The sequence below is a fragment of the Ciona intestinalis genome, chromosome 6, assembly GCF_000224145.3.
Source record: "Ciona intestinalis chromosome 6, KH, whole genome shotgun sequence".
Classification (NCBI taxonomy): domain Eukaryota; kingdom Metazoa; phylum Chordata; class Ascidiacea; order Phlebobranchia; family Cionidae; genus Ciona; species Ciona intestinalis.
In genome coordinates this window covers 1,367,105-1,384,002 of record NC_020171.2, presented here as the reverse complement: position 1 = coordinate 1,384,002, position 16,898 = coordinate 1,367,105, and the positions used below count along the sequence as shown (strand labels likewise).

Sequence of the window (16,898 nt, the reverse complement as noted above, 5' to 3'; positions counted from 1 at the left end):
TTCTCCCCTTGAAACAATCAGAATTCAAATATATTTTACCACTTTTTATAGTATAATTAAAAACTAATCAGAAAATGTTGAAGAACTTTTAATTTTATTTTTCTACACTTTTAATACAACAAAGAAGACATAACTAGAAAATGGTATGAGTATATACACAAAACATTTTGGCAATGTCAAAAATGGTGATAAATGTGATTCTAATCTACACAGTGAAATAAAGTAAAGGACAAGATAATGCCTCATGGCTTTATGGAAGTATTTCCATACTTACCAAACACAACAGTATTTTTATTTATCTTTTCGAAAACGATAGTGAAGATCATGTTATTTAAAAAACAATGAGAAGAGAAATACTTTTGTGTCAAAACATAACAAAACTTTTCTGTACAAGCCCCCTTACCGTAAAACACTAAGGAACTCTTGATTTTGATTTCTCAAAAGTGTTTTACCCCAATTAACTAGTTTAATGTCTAACTTTGCCCAGATGTAATTCGTGGCAACTGTGACTGTTGACTAATACTCGGACCTACATCTTGCGACAGCGGGGAAAAGCTCTTTTTGCTCCCTGGGTGGTGCTGTTGCACAGATGCAGTCAAGTGTGAATGTCGAGTGAAGCGTGACGAGTGAGTTGACCGACCATGAAGTTGCGACATGTCATCGTGGATTGTCGCTAACAGTTGTGACGCACGAGAACTATAAAATTTTTAAAAAACTGTAAATTTTAATCAGTTTTGGTTCTGGGATACATTTAGGGAGCTAAGACCCAGGATAAGTAGCCTAAAGAAATATTGTAAAATAAGTTTTAATCATGTCTTTTTACTTGGTTAAATAAATAAAACTATTATCCTTGCGTAGCGAAGAAGCTACAGTCGTTATAAAATGGGTGTTCTGTTTTGTACACCTCTTGCCCACTTATGACGTATGTAATTTTGACTTCAATTTTCACAACCTTTGATGATGACTGTGTGACCTGGAGCCCCCAGCATCTTCAGTAAGAGTGAGAATAGATGGGGAGAGATCTTTAGGTGGTTTCATAAAAGCTCCAGTGAAACTCTGGCTTAAAGTTTGAATGAAATCGTTCTGATTCTCTTTTGACCTGACCGAAAAAAACAAAAATAAAAAGATGAAAAATTGGAAAACCTGGAGCAAAAAAAAGATATCTAAAATTTAGTAGTAAAAAAGAATACCCCATGTATGTATGGTGTATAAGAAGACACTCATTTTATAATTGCATAAACATACTTACATAGTACAGGGCAAGCCAACATGTACACAATGTTGCCAAGCCTCAAGAAATGCAGGCGACAGTTTGTAGTTCTTTGTGTAATATTTGAGGACATGAATAAAGTGAGGATTTTCTCGGCACATTCTCAAGATCTCTCTCTCCCCCTTGTGGTCAAAGCTAAGGTAACCGAGCGCGACAGCTACTGCACCACGGACCTGTTATAAAGAAATTAAAAAACTAAATTTTGCCAAATTATACAACTGAGACAAATCAATTATTTCTAAATAATGAATGAATGTAACTTATTTATACTAACGGGGCAACAACAGTCGTTATATAACACAGGTGGTTTGTTTCAAACACCTCGTTGACACTTAACAGTTACCACATATATACCTTTGTGTTTTTTATTGTTTTTCTGTCAGTTTGGACAAACTTACTAGGTTTTAGTAACTATATGTTGGTAATATTTATTTACATTAAAAAATCCAAAGTTACCACAAACATACATCATACCTGATCATTTTGTGGTTCCAGTAGTTTACACAAATGTGGAATCACATTGATTGAGACCATAGCAGAAGGAACACCTGTATGTAAAGTTCAATTCTAATAAATTATTGCTCAAATTTTAAAACAATCACCCAGAAGTTACATATGTGGTAACTTGTTAGTGGTACAAAGTGTATGAAACAGAACACTCATGTTATAACAATTGCCGTTGTTCTGCCATGCAAGGAATAAGTAAGTTTTATTCATTATTTAAGTAGAACTGATTTACAATTAGTGACCGCTAGGTAATATAAAAAAAATTTCATAATTCCTTACCTGCTCTGGTATGCGACAGCCTGGCTATGCAATCTGCAGCTAAAGCTTTTGAATGATCTTTCTTGGTGTGTTCGAGTCGATTAACAAGTTCTTTAATCCCTTCGGCTGATGACACAGCTGGTTCCTCATCAGGTATTATACGAGACAGAACAACAGCCTGGATGTATTGGCTTATTGGGATTAGAAATTAATGAGAGAATAAGGGGTGTAAACAGATTATGTGTGCTGGCTGCATAAAAAGTGTTATAAATTGACAGTGAGCATGAGGTGTATGAACACACCATGTGTGTCTGGTGTATAAGAAGACACCTATGTTATAACTTAACAGTGAGCAAGATGTATATATATATATATGAATCATATGTTCTATTCCTATATAGCATATAAAGTACTTTGACATGCAAAATAACAAATTTAACCCAGAAAAGCTTTTAGAGTAACTTAAAAAAAGTGTTGCCTAATAAAACGTTTAATAAAACCAGTGTTTCCCCAACCTGAAAAGCTGCATTAATTGCAGCAATGTCATCCTTGCTGGTTAAGTGTGGAGCAAAGTTATGCCATCTTACGCCCCCACACTCTGCTATGGCTTTCTGTTGTAAAACATTGTTGAATGAAAATGTAGCAAGCGCTGTGCCTGCCAGGATGCCAACTTTATCATTGTTGGAATACAAGAGCCTGCATGAATAAATGAAACTGTAATAATATATAAAATATTGGATAAATGAATGTAACTTATTTATTCTTGCGTGACCGGAAAACGACAGTCACTCAAAAAGAAAAGTAACTTTACCTTATAATGTGTAGAAAGGTAAAATCAGGATTTTCTTCTAGGCTTGCTATGTTTTCACTGTGGCCTATTGAAAAAACAATATATAAGTATATATATATATAAAGTATGACGTTGTTACATGCCCTTTGAATTTACAAAAAATATTTGCACACTACTCTATAGCTGCTGTACTTTAATTTGGCTTTCTGAAAAAAATCTCCGGCTATTTCTGCTTTGATAAGGAATACTGTAACTAAATCTGATTATCATTTTTGTATTCTTACTTTCAAGGTTTCTCTTCTGAATCTTTAAACAATGATGTTACTGCGACTGTGGTGTAACTGAAACGTAACTTGTTGTTATTATGAGTGCTTATGAGGTGTTGAAGAATATATCTTATGCTCACTGTTGGGGTGTAAAAAAGCACCATTCCTGTCTGGTGTATAAAAAGACCTACGCTGCTACCATTGTGCATATCTGTTTTTGGGCAAGACACTTAATGGCAATTACTTTAACCCAGTGGTCACTTACGGGTTGTCTAAACTGCCAGCCATACATTCAAAAAAGGATTACCAAGAAAGTTGCATACTCAGTAACTGGTAAGCAGGCATGAGGTATATGAAACAGAACACTTGTGATATACTAACTATTGTTGCTTCGCCATGCGAGAATAAACAAGTTTATTCATTTATTCATTCAACCCACCAAGTGCAATGGCAGCAAGTGTAAGAGCTGCTTCAACTTGTATCATCTCAGCTTTAGAGTGCGCCATTAAAGCTACAAGGAATTTAAGGCCACGAGATTGAGCAATTGTAGTTTGGTTTGCCGTGTTGGTTACATAACCTAAACAATGAAGAAAAGATAAAAACCTAGACAATTCTAAATAAGTGAGGTCTTTTCTCCAACTAGTAAAATGTTCCTGTTCATTTACAAGCTATTTGTCTCCTCGATTACAGTAGCGAAGATAAAAATAAACATTTAAAACGAAAAGTTGGAATATAGCAACAAATGAAATACAGCAACATATACTTTAAGTGGATTTCTATGTAAACTTACCTATTCCAATACACAGGTGTCGTAAGGTTTGTATAACAGATGTTACAACATTAGTGCTTGCGGATCTAAGTTGTCTCACTAGGGGTTGTATTCCATTTGCTTCGGCAATTGCCATCTGTTTGTTATGAGCCCCCTGGGCAAGTACGCCTGGAAATTAACATAAGTTAAATACATGGGAACTTGTAAGCTGGCATGAGGTGTAGTATTACCCGTGTTATTAAGACTGTCGTTTTCCCGCCACGCGAGAATAAAGTAAGTTACATTCATTCAGAGTAATACACATACATTATAGTAGGCCTACTACATTTTAACATAACATAAATTCATGTCAAGAGGCCTATTTCATTTCATGAAACAAATCTAACTTATTGGTTGTAATGTTTACTGTTTAATGCAGTGCAAAAATCCAGATTATGCCCGTCTAAACCTTATATTATATTATATTGTATAATGTGTATATATTGTCCATTAAACACATGTTACTTACCTAATCCTTCTGCACCAATGTAGTTAAGATTCTCTGCACTTGGACCAGCAGCTCCAAGAAACTCAATTAGAAGATTTACACCTGGTTAATACATAATGTATTAAGCTTAATATATAGTTTGCAAATGATAAATATCGTTATCATATATGTATATGTTGTGACTCAGTGGTTAAGGGCTTGCATTGTAACAAAAGGATACCAGGGTTCGAGGCTTGATACTGATAGGCGTATGTGTCATTGGGCAAGCCACTTAACGTACATTACATCAACTTAGTGGTCACCAATGGGTTATAGCACCCTGGTGTTAGGGTAAAGACCATATCTGGTCTAAACCCCAGGTCCCATGGCACCCCATGCTGTAGGACCCACAAAGCAGAAAAAATACATAAATAAATTAAAAACAGTCAAACAGACCCACAGTAGTGAGCCTTGAACCCAAACCCCTTACGTTACACAGCCAAACAACTGAAATAAATCATTAAAGTTCTCACCCATCATAGATGCCATTGATCTTTTATTGTTAATATCCGGACCAGCCAACGACCACAGTGTAAGAGAAATAGCTTCTTGCAAAGATAAAGCACGACTTTTCTTTAGTATTTGCATTAATGGCAAAACTGCCCCTTCCTCTAATATGTTGTTGGACGCGTAGATGTTATCTAATGATAACTCATAAAGTGCCTGGAATGTATGGGTGATTACATTTGGCCCTGTGGTTAACACAGAGGTATTGGGTTCAAGGCTTGTTGCTGCTACCACTGTGGGCACATGTGTCCTTGGGTAAAACAATTAACTGTAATTGATACAACCCAGTGGTTACATATGGGTTTTCAAAAATGTCAGTCATACAGAAAGACAATCACCCAAAAAGTTACAAAAAAAGTGACTGGTATAAAAAAGTAAGTGAAACAAAAAATAAAACAAATAAAAACACAAACAAATTTACAAATTTATACAATTTACCAATCTGTTAAAAAAATTATGAACACATTCATGTACCATACCCTAATAGCACTAGTCTGCAGGTCTCTGTATTTATTTGCCCTTGAAACCATTATAAGTGGTGCAGCCCCTTCACAGTCAATACATTCAGTCTGGTTTTCCTTATTTCCTGATACAAGTTTCCTGGTGGTGTTTGTAAGCGCTGACAGCAACCTAGATTTGACATTTCTTGCATTACATGTATTTTAAAATTACCAACAAATTAAGACATATGGTAACACGTAAACTGGTATAAGGTCTATGAAAAAAGGTGTCTCCTTATACAGCAGACACACATATACACCTCATGCTCACTGTCAAGTTATAACAGGGGTGTCTTTTTATACACCAGACACACAAGGTGTATTCGTACACCTCATGCTCACTGTCAAGTTATAACGTTGGTGTCTTCTTATAGACCAGACGCACATGGTGTATTCATACATCTTATGCTCACTGTCGAGTTATAACATGGGTGTCCATGGTTCATACACCATACAAAACTCCTACCTCACGGAAGTTTGCAGCTCCTGTACTTGAAAGAGACCAAGAAGGGATTTAAAGATGAGGGAAGTCATTCCAACGGTCTTCTGCATTGCTGGTGATGATGATGCAATTGCTCCAACTGATTCAACCACGTTTGCAACAGATTCTACGGCCAGCTTTTCAGGGCTGAATGAATGAATGTACCTTGTTTAAATAACTGCCAATACCAGTCGTTATAATAAATGTGAATGAATAAATTAAACTTGTTTATCCTCATGTGGCGGGGCAACGACAGTTCTTATAACATGGGTGTTATATTTCATTCACTATTTTTGCAGAATTTTAGGGTCTAGATTTGGTGATTTTGTTTTATATACCACACACTCATTGTACATTGCTCAATCTTATGCTATATGTGGAGTTATAACATATACTAATCAAGACTGGAAAAAGTTAATTAGACATGATAAAATACAATAATATACTCTACTTCTGTAGTAAATCAAAGCACAACAAACACATGTAATCATACACACTTGAATCTTATATTACAGAAGCTTTTGTTCTGTGATATATAAGGAATTTAAATCCCAACACTGAATAGTGTATAGTGGTTTAACCATTGTGTGATTTGAATGGAAAACATTGTTGTAACTACACAGTGAAAAGAATGTAACAAAACCCATATAAAGGTCACATTAGTACAATGTCTTAAACTTGTATATTTGGTACTGTTTAACAAAAATGTAAGAGCAAAAGTATCAGAAAATTCAGTATTTATGGCAAAGTTGGCCCAATACCCTAAAATAGTGCACTAGTCATTTAGAGGCCATTTAAATGAAAATACAAGTCACCTGCTCATTAGTTTTACTGCAATTGGTAGAAACCCTGCGTCACAAACTTGTCCTGCCATTTCTGGGTTGGAAAACAAGACTTCTTTTATAATGTTAAGCACTGGAACAGAGGCCCCTTTCAAGTTTTTCGTGACCAGTGAAATTAGGATTTTGATACCGCCAGCTTTGGCCAGAATTCCTGGCACCACAGGGTGATGAATAATGTTGTTCAGAATGTGCAGGTTGCGAACTTTAACAGTGTCTCCTGCAGCGGACTTGCACACCTAAAAATTATAGTTTGTGGTACATTGAATTTTTCTGAAATGAATGAAACTTATTTATCCTTGTGCCCCAAGACAGTGACAGTCAGTATAACATGAGTGTTCTCTTTCATACACCTTGTGCCCGCTTACAAGTTAGAACATAGATAACTTTATGAATGGCTATTTTTTGACTTTTTTGATAATTTAGTGATCATTTGGACACCACATAAGGAACCACTGTGTTTGAGCAACAACAAATGAAATTTCATAGGTACATTTTTGGTGGGATTTTGTTATATCAGTTATACATACAAACTAATCAGCTAAAATAACATGTTTTATAATCATACTAACTTTTATAACAGCAGACACGCCAGAGGCTTGAACAAAAGGTTCCCAATAAGTTTTCTCATTCACAACTTCTCCATCTTGCTCTTTGGTGATTTTATCCAGTATAATAGCTGCCTGTGTAATGAATAAATGATAAACATAGGCACCAAACATGGGGAGGCACTGGGCCGGGCCAGTGGAATTTTCTGTATTACGGATGACATGGGGTCCTACAGTATGGCAGGCCATGGGATCTGGTAATTAGGCCAGATTTAGTGCTTTACTCATTTATCTGGACACCCATGGTGCTCTAACTTAATGGTGACCTCTGGGTTGTAGCAATGTCTATTTACTGTCTTGTCTCTTGCCCAAGACACATATGTTTCGTGGTTAGAGTTAAATTATGCCTGACATAAAAAAATGTAGTAATAGACTTACCATGGCCTAAATCACAGGTCCAATGACCTACAAGACTGAAAGACCTCACCCACATAGAACAAAACTTGACATAAGTAACTTTATTTTTTCACCTTTTCAGATTCTTCGTCTGTGTCCGCTGACAAAAACTTGATGAGTCGCTTCCAAACAGCGAGCTCGGGATTATTCATTTCAATAAAGTGACTCAGCATTTCTAGATTGTCAGTCATGGCACATATTTCTACAACCCCATGGTTGTATGCGTCCAGTGCCGTGATGCGAGCCCCTTGAATAAATAAATGAATATAACTTATTTATCTTTGCCTGGCGGGTAAAAGACAGTCGTTATAACATGCGTGTTCTATTTTATACACCTGTTGCCCGTTTCAAGTTACAACAGCATATAGAACTTTGTATGTGAACGATGAATGAATTTAACTTGTTTATCCTTGCGTGGCAGGTCAAGACAGTCATTATAACATGGGTGTTCTGTTTCATACACTAAAGAGAAATTCTAATTGAGTGTCTTGTCCAAGGACACATATGCCCACAATGGTAGCAGCATCGAGCCTTGAACCCATAACCCCTGGGCTAATGGCAAGTGCTCCTGTCAAAATAAACATATTACATTTCCACTGACCTAACTCTAGTAGTTTTTCAACACTTTTTGTTTTATCTTTTGCCACAGCAAGCAGAAGTGGTGTCCGATGAAACCGATCTTTTGTCTCGCATTCAAGAAACTCTTCGTTGCTCGTTACAAACTTTTCTATCGACATTAAAAGCTCTTTCTCTGCTGCCACACAGTGGTGAATGGCGGACCATCCCTCATCGTCAAATTCTATGTCCGTCATGTTTGTTTGGCAGTGGGTGAATGAGGTTATCTATCTCTAGGAATGAATGAATGTAAACTATTAACACCCATTTTATAATATTTATCAATTATCTGTGGCGAGGTATTTATTTTTTGCAATGTATGACTGAAAATTTAGACAACATTTGATTGCTGAATAAGGTTATTTATGTATAATATCTAAGGGGTGAATAAATAAAAGTTATTCTGGGTGGCGGTGCATTGACAGTCGTTGGAACATAGGTGTTCTGTTTCACACACCTCGTACTCGCTTAGTCTGTTAGTCTCATCTATTAAGGTGAGATCTTCAGTCCATTAGAATGCGGTCTGTAGATACACAGTATAATACCAGGGTCAAAAAATAAATAAGTTCTGTTTAGTTGGTTGGCAAGATTACTTTATTGTAAACAAAGCCTTGAGTGTATGTTACATGCAGAAAAGGTATAGTAAATTGCCTACTTATTTCAAATATTCACAAATGCAATAATAAGACCAGAATTATAGCTTTTATGATAATTTCAAACTACTTCGTACAATTTGCAGAACTAAAAATTTTCTGCAGACTTAGCGTAGGTTATTCCCCAATTCCACCATGGTTACCAACATAGAAATGTTCCAACGCTCTCTGAACAGGGTATCAGTATTTATAGCTGAACATTTGGGCAAATTTTAACTCTCTGTATTTAAACGTATGTTGTAATGACACTTGGTTATATGCGTAGTGCTGTATTACTTGCGTGCCCGGCAACGAACGTCGTTATAACACGAATCTATATAGAGTAGGGGAAAGGAAAATGGGACATATTTAGTAATATCCAAATATCCTGCGCGTGTCCCAAACAAGTAACAACGGTCTATGGAAGTCGTGAGAATATTTTTTACTACCAAATGGGACGAGAACATAGAATGAAAAGGTGTCCCATCTTTCCCTACTCTACTATATGTTTGCTGTATTTACAACCTACCGATTCCTAAACGCGACGAACACAATAATCGAAAAGCGCAAGCCAGACGATATTACTTTGAAGTATTTTAACCCCACATTGGTACATAGTATAATCCTATTAATTCATCTAATTTGAAGCGCAAATCAATACCCGGATGTAAAACAAAGGTTTTAAATTTGAGTTCGTCTTACTTGAGTACTTTTAGGTAGAACTTGAATAAAACGACAAGTGCATTTGAAATTCAAACAGTACTTAAACAGAACAAATTCATTAAATACCAAATCAAGTGGATTAAATGACAGATGGAACAGTACTGGTTATATAAGAACTCTGCGCTAATGAACAGGCCATTTTTTCGTTAAAAAGAAATTAACTACATGGTGTGGTAAACTAGTTATATTTTGGGGTAGAAGACTGCGTTATGTAATCCAAAAAAATGTTCTTTATTTTTTACCAAACAGGAAGATAACTTTTCTTTTAATTTAAATCTGTTAACATTTCTTTATTTAATAGGATCGTCGGTGACTAAAAACCATGGATAAAAACGTGTTGCGATTAATTTTCTTTGTCGCTGTTTCAGCAGCTGCCGTGTCGGGGAACCCAAGTGTATTGACATCACATGACAAGGTAGGTTAACATATTACCATGTCGGTTTTTCTTATTTATCTGTCCGGCGCCAGCATTACACATTAGTGGTTGTACTGCGCCTGCTAGCTCAGAGGTTCGAAGACGCTTTCGCCATTATGTGAGTGTGTGTATCCTTGGACAGGGCAATTAAAAAATTGCTCCAACCCAGTGTTCCTTCAGGGTTGTTTGAATTGTCAGTCATTAACAAAATAAAAAGTCTTAAAAATTCACCTATGTAACGTTTATTTATATTTTACACACGATAGCAAAGATTAAATTGTTAAAACAGTAAAAAGAAGACAGTCAACAGCAAAACCACAGTCATTTAAACATGCTATAAGAAAAAGTATAGAAAAGATTAAGATCCGTTAAAAAGGATTTTTATATTCTGTATGAGTGAGGTCCCACAGCGTAGCACGCCATACAGACCTGGTATTGGATTTAGGCCAGAGTTGGCCCACTAATTACCCCTAACGTTAAAACAATATCAGTTATAAATCACAACGTAAAAGTATCAAAGTGCATCAGGTTGTGCGACTTGAACATTAAAATTAATGAGTCTTCCGAAACCGGTTGCCCGAAATCGCCTAAAATAGATTTGAATTCGGATAAAATTTCATCTGACCCTTTTTCGTCGCTGACGATTTCCCTAATTAGTTTGTCTGGCACTCGTGCAAGTCTAGGTGCAACTTCACGCATTAACATGTCGTGTAAAATCTCAAGAATATTCTCTCTGCTTGCTTGTATCTCCGTTGGCGGAATGAAGAAATAAGTGACGTCTATATCGCTTGCATCTCCTTGGTCTAATTTGTGAATAGATTGAAAATATCTCATGTATATTTCTCCGGATTCTGAACCATACCCTTTAAAAGCGCCTTGCTTTTGCAGTGTGGTTATACTTTCACTGTGCCCAAAGGAACATACGGTTTCGCCATCCATTACTGTACAACTGGAAGACATGGAATTTAAACGGCGTACGGGCACTTTCGGTAGAGCAATTGCGCCTTTGATTGCTTTCCCGTAGGTTACAGATGCGTCAGACTTTCGGCCTAATGCTCGAGCAACTGCATACCCCAAGCCGGCTACCGCTGGCCCAACAACTGGTGTAAAGGCCATAACCCACAAAGAACCTATCGAAGCCTTTGCAATTTTTGTTGCATCACGTGTTGCAATACTATACATCTCTTCAAAAAGTTTGCTCTCTTGAAAAGCGAAGTCCCAATTCTCTTGTGCCATCTTATACACTGCGACAACGTGGCTTCTACAGTTGTTTTCGACCAAGTGATACCTTTCCAACTGCATGTCCAGCATATTTCTTATCATTTCCTTCGCTGCGACCTTATTTGAGTAAGCCCAATGTAAAGTAGAAACGATCATTGAAAGAAAACGGGTTCGCAATTCGTCGTTTTCTTCAGTTGTACTAACAACCTCCAAATTGCCAGATCTTATCAAGTCAATATTTTCAATACTGCCCTGTATTATCTTACGGGCGATTTCCATTTGAAAATACACGACAGCGAATGGCGTTTTCAGTTCATTCCAGCTCGAACCGTCCCATGGGCCGACTCTAATGTTAGCAGGTGGTCCAAAATCAAGCGTACAGACCGGGACATCATCTAGTACAAGTACTATGCCGGTGTGTTCAAAACCTTTCTTCTTTTGAGCCCATGTAACTTTAAACGAGACTGTAGCATCGTCAATCAAATCAAATAACGCTTTCTGATTCATAACTTAACTCAGATATAACTGCTGACTTTATAGTTATTCTGTTCAATAAATTAATACCGAAATTTAGGTGCATAAATAACGTTTTTTTTTCTACTTATATTCACTACAAATATTACAACCTATTTAAACTGAGACTGTTTTATTTAAAAACAACTGTGCAATAAATATATAAAATGTAACTTTTGTATTAAGACATTTAAATCGTTTCACTAGTTCAGCCTACGCCCTAAAATATCTACCCTACAGCTTCGGACGAATAAAAAGCAGTATGTTATGTGTATACTTCCCTAAACTAGTTCTGTGTGGTTTAGAATACGGAACTGTTTGATCACTGGACCTTGTCTGTTTTAGGTAGCCTACCATAGCCCACTCAAGTCTATACGCAATACTTTATACCCGTATTAACGCCATGCTTTGGTACGAAAACATTCACGAAACTATACGCTAACTATTTTTTTTAATTTTTCGTAATTTTTAAAAAGACAAACTTTAATGTAGAAATGCAAACTATACTTCACAACTAGGCGAGGCTATAAACCATAAACCCCTTACTCTACACACAAGGTATTACAACAACTAAACCGTAAAATAGATTTTAAAACTGTTATCTTTTCACATACTGGTACGGGAAGCTCTAAACGACAACTTTTAACCAAGTTATAAATTGAAAGGCTGATTTTGGTACGAAAACATTCACGAACCTGAAACTTACATGTAAATTTTGTCTCTGCGTCACCAGAGCAAAACATAACCCCATGCTTGGTAACGCTGCGAGAGCAAGACGCCAGTTTTATGTAGTAAAAGACCGAGACGAGATAGGTTTTTTGATTTGTTCGCTTTATAGCCAAATACACTCTTTAGGCTGAATGTATGTTCGATATATGGGATAATATTTTACTGATTTTCAAGATATAGTCAATTTGTTTTAATTTTTTTCTAACTAGAATTGTTATATGTGTTCTATTCTAGAATTTTCTATCGTACGAATTCATCGTCTTTATTAATATATAATAAACAATGTTTAAAGAATTATATAACCGTATTTTCACGACTGTAAAATATCGTTGGTAATTGTTTAAAACACGATCAGGATATTATGCGCTAATTCCCATCTTACTATAGTACCATATACTCAGAGTAGAGTGGGTAAAGACGGGACACGTTTAGCACATGGTAAACAAATATTCTGATCGTGTTTTAAACAATTAACAACGGTCCATTGGAGTCGTGAGAATACGGTTTCATAATTCTTGCATTTTCTTTTTTTAACTACCAAATGAAATTAGAATAGAAAGGTGTCCCATCTTCCCCCACCCTACTATATACATTTATTTTTTATTATTACAGATCACACTTACGTTCAAAGCTGGCAAAGTTGGCCCATCCAGACCTATCGAGATTCGTTTGCTCCGTGATGGGGCGCCAAAAGCAACTGAAAACTTCAAATTATTCTGCGAAAGAAAAGAGGTATGAGATATACGTGAACATACAGTAGGGTGGGGAAGATGGGACACGTTTTAACTCCTTCTTGTCCCATTTAGTAGTAAATAAGGAACATTGGAATAATGATAAAACTATATCCTTACGACCATTGTTAATTGTTTAAAACCCGATCAGGATATTTGGACATTATACGCTAAAAGTGTCCTATCTTCCCCCACCCTACTATATAGTAGGTTGGGATTAGATGGGACATATCGTTTGTTCTGTCGTACTTTATCATTTCTTGTGTTGAAATCACGACTTGTGTAACAATTTTTTTTGTTACAGAAAGGTTACGTTGGGACAAAATTCCACCGTGTGGTCCCGGGGTTTGTTGTACAAGGGGGAGGCATTGACGGTAAGTATAAATACACACCTCATGCTCACTGTCTGTCTTCTTATACACCAGACATACATGGTGTTTTCTTACATTTCATGCTCACTATTTAAGGTATAACATGGGTGCCTTCTTATACACCAGACACACATGGTGTATTCATACACCTCATGCTCAATGTTGAGTTATGACATGGGTGTCTTCTTATACACCAGACACACATGGTGTATTCATACACCTCATGCTCACTGTCTGTCTTCTTATACACCAGACACACATGGTGTTTTCTTACATTTCATGCTCACTATTTAAGGTATAACATGGGTGCCTTCTTATACACCAGACACACATGGTGTATTCATACACCTCATGCTCAATGTTGAGTTATGACATGGGTGTCTTCTTATACACCAGACACACATGGTGTATTCATACACCTCATGCTCACTGTCTGTCTTCTTATACACCAGACACATATGATGTTTTCATACACCTCATGCTCACTGTTAAGTATCTGAAAATAAACCAAATTCCTAAAAAAACAGGAAAATCCGCGATTAATGAGGACGGTAGCCATTTTGGCAAAGAATTTCCAGAACTCCAATTCCCGGGCGCTGGTTGGCTCAGTTTTGCAAAAACAAACGTCCCCGTTTCAATGGCAGAGCAATTCTTTTTTACAACCGGTTGCGAGGACCGCTACGGGTCGCTTAACGACGGGTTTACAGTTTTTGGGAAGGTTGTGAAAGGAATGGTGAGAAATTTTAAGAATGAAAAAAATGATACATGTGTGGTAACTTAGGTGGGACGAAGTGTGTATGAAACAGAACACCCGTGTTTTAACGACTGACGTTTTCTGCCATGCGAGCATAAGAAAGTTACATTCATGCACTCATTCATTCAACTATTCCTATTAAAATTTAATCAGATTATTTACTATATAGGACGTGGTAAAAGAAATCGAATGCATACAAGACGAAAGTAAAGCTCGTGGCAAATGCACTCACTCAGTAGTGTACCAGATCGCATCTTGTAGCCATGTATTTGAAACGGTTCACAATGTTACGGTCGAAGACACACTTGGTCTAGCATGCTCTAATGGAAAAGACAGGGTCACAAAAAACTACTGCGACCAACTGAGACAAAATAATGATAACCTCTGCATAGGCAGACGAGATGCGGATTGCTTTACACGAATGGATCTAAAAGAGGAATGTGAATGTAACAGAAAAATTGGACAACAACCCGCGCAATGCAGACCCCAACAGCAACGACGACCTCAGCAAAGAAGACAACGACAGCCACAACGACGTAGACAACAGCCGAGACAGAGATACCGTCGTCGTCGTCGTTAAAATGCGAGTGGTGTAACAGCTGGATTCAGTAGTTATGACACCGTATTAGTTTTGGTGAAATTGGGTTTAGTGAAAAACGGTACGAACCAGCTGATTAAATAAAACCATAAAATGATACATTTTGTAATTAAGGAAGATATTGTTATGTCCGGACAGTATGCGACGCTATGTAGTCTTTAAACTGGAGTTAGCGAACCGATTTGGTAAGATATTCAAACAATTTTTAAATAGTGGTAATAATTCGTAAGCGGGCACAATGCGTATATAGAACACCCGCGTCATAATTAAGGACTATCGTTTTTCCGCTATAGCGAAGATAATCCTTCATTGATTAAAGAATAAGGTACGAAAGTTTCGGTCCAAGAACCCTCTCAAACAGTTTGACCCCTAAACGACCAAGTGCGGGAATTCCTCTTTCACACTTATAACCCATCGTCTGTACAAATGAGTTGCCTTACGTACGTAACACGTATAAGTACATAAGCTGAAAGCAATTACTGTCCAGGTGATACGACTTAACACATACTTAAGAAGTCAAGGTATAAAAGAAAAGAAGAGTAAACGAACACACACGCACACATTTTAAACCATCCTATCATTCGAACAGTTAAAAGAAAGATTTTGTTGCAAAATTATCTGTACGGATACATTTTAATAAGGGTTAATAACATGATTTGTTTACAAGTTTTTGCTATTTTGTTGTTCTTGGTGGTTAGTTTCCAACCTACTTTGCAGCAAGGCCAGGTAAGAAAAGGCTTATTATAGTTACATAACATAACATGAATGTTTACCTATCTCTTCGAATACGATGGCGAAGATCAAATTAATTAAAATGATTAAAAAGGTGTATAAAACAGAACCGGCAGGTAATAACGACTGTCGTTGCCCCGCCATGTAAGGATAAATAAGTTACATTTATTCATTCAATTAATGTACAACATAGCGCAACCAGCCAACCCAAAACAGAGGACAACAGCCACAACAACAACAACGGCCACAGCCACAACAACGGCCACAAAACAGACAGCCACCTCCGCAAAACAGGTGGCCCCCTCAAAATAGACGGCCGCCACAAAGGCCCCCAAACCAACCCCAACACCCAAGGCCACCCCAGAGAAGGCCCCCTCAAAGAAGACCCCAGCCACAACCCCCACAACAGCAAAACCCTGAATCTCAGGGTGAAACAGACAGGCCCCAAAACCCGGAGCAAAATCAGCAACAGCCTGTTTACCCAAGTAATATTAACATCATAAGTATTTACTATAAATCATATATACGTTATTATGTAAGGTAACTGTACCGTTTAAATTTGCAGTATTTTTAAAGCGAATTCCACTATAAGATTTTGCGGGAATAAGGTGTATACCTTTATCACATAAAAATATAATATTAGATTTTATAAATACGAAATCAAGCAGGCCTACTTTAAAGAAGTTTCATCATGTTTTTTGTAATCTTTTTTTGCTTGCCTTGCCTTTTCACAATAAAATTATAATTTACAGACACTCCGCGTCGTGAGACCGTATGCACAAGAATATGTTATTGCCAGCAGAGCCAAGCGTATTGTGCACAAAAACAACTAAGGTAGGACTATGTTCATTATAAAGACACCAGAGACTATCACTTACAAAGTTACATACGTGGTAATTTGTAAGCGGGCACGAGGTGTATGAAACATATGTTATAACGACTGTTGTCGCCCCGCCAGGCGAGGGTAAAAAACTTTGTTTATTCATGAAAATACCTTGACTTTAAGTTAACTGCAGAGGCCTCAAAATACTGTTAATGTTACAACTACTAAAATTAATTATAGTAGGGTGGGGGAAGATGGGACACCTTTAGCACATAATATCTAAATATTCTGATCGTGTTTTTAACAATTACTAACGGTCATGGA

The 16,898-nt window shown here is 36.9% G+C and overlaps 3 protein-coding genes across 4 annotated transcripts in view; 2 read left to right on the top strand and 1 right to left on the bottom strand.

The window, feature by feature from the left end:
- Positions 1-72: 72 nt before the first annotated feature.
- LOC100181282 (ankyrin and armadillo repeat-containing protein-like) overlaps positions 73-16,898 on the bottom strand; it is a 17,108-nt gene continuing 282 nt past the window's right edge. Inside the window, exons 1-18 of one of the 2 annotated variants that reach the window (XM_009860577.3) lie at positions 13,189-13,281; positions 8,319-8,565; positions 7,792-7,964; positions 7,286-7,396; positions 6,690-6,952; positions 5,860-6,021; positions 5,373-5,523; positions 4,860-5,049; positions 4,369-4,449; positions 3,882-4,028; positions 3,531-3,668; positions 2,847-2,910; positions 2,551-2,731; positions 2,057-2,213; positions 1,745-1,818; positions 1,250-1,443; positions 953-1,099; positions 73-696 (exon numbers count right to left, since the gene is read on the bottom strand). In XM_009860577.3, coding sequence (XP_009858879.1) covers positions 474-696; positions 953-1,099; positions 1,250-1,443; positions 1,745-1,818; positions 2,057-2,213; positions 2,551-2,731; positions 2,847-2,910; positions 3,531-3,668; positions 3,882-4,028; positions 4,369-4,449; positions 4,860-5,049; positions 5,373-5,523; positions 5,860-6,021; positions 6,690-6,952; positions 7,286-7,396; positions 7,792-7,964; positions 8,319-8,529 — 2,667 coding nt within the window. In that variant the 5' untranslated portion in view covers positions 8,530-8,565; positions 13,189-13,281 and the 3' untranslated portion in view covers positions 73-473. Of the gene's footprint in view, positions 697-952; positions 1,100-1,249; positions 1,444-1,744; positions 1,819-2,056; positions 2,214-2,550; positions 2,732-2,846; positions 2,911-3,530; positions 3,669-3,881; positions 4,029-4,368; positions 4,450-4,859; positions 5,050-5,372; positions 5,524-5,859; positions 6,022-6,689; positions 6,953-7,285; positions 7,397-7,791; positions 7,965-8,318; positions 8,566-13,188; positions 13,282-16,898 lie in introns of those variants that run through there. The other variant, XM_026834877.1, reaches the window with a different exon arrangement.
- On the top strand, positions 9,953-15,118 carry LOC100176560 (peptidyl-prolyl cis-trans isomerase 6-like). The gene is made up of 5 exons (XM_002125635.4): positions 9,953-10,102; positions 13,178-13,297; positions 13,601-13,670; positions 14,195-14,400; positions 14,591-15,118. The coding sequence occupies exons 1-5, from the start codon at positions 10,010-10,012 to the stop codon at positions 14,999-15,001; spliced, it is 900 nt and encodes a 299-aa protein (XP_002125671.1). The 5' UTR covers positions 9,953-10,009; the 3' UTR covers positions 15,002-15,118.
- Positions 15,592-16,898, top strand: part of LOC100178926 (slit homolog 1 protein) — a 6,282-nt gene continuing 4,975 nt past the window's right edge. Inside the window, exons 1-3 of the mRNA XM_002125708.4 lie at positions 15,592-15,745; positions 15,945-16,236; positions 16,504-16,585. Coding sequence (XP_002125744.3) covers positions 15,671-15,745; positions 15,945-16,236; positions 16,504-16,585 — 449 coding nt within the window. The 5' untranslated portion in view covers positions 15,592-15,670. The remainder of the gene's footprint in view (positions 15,746-15,944; positions 16,237-16,503; positions 16,586-16,898) is intronic.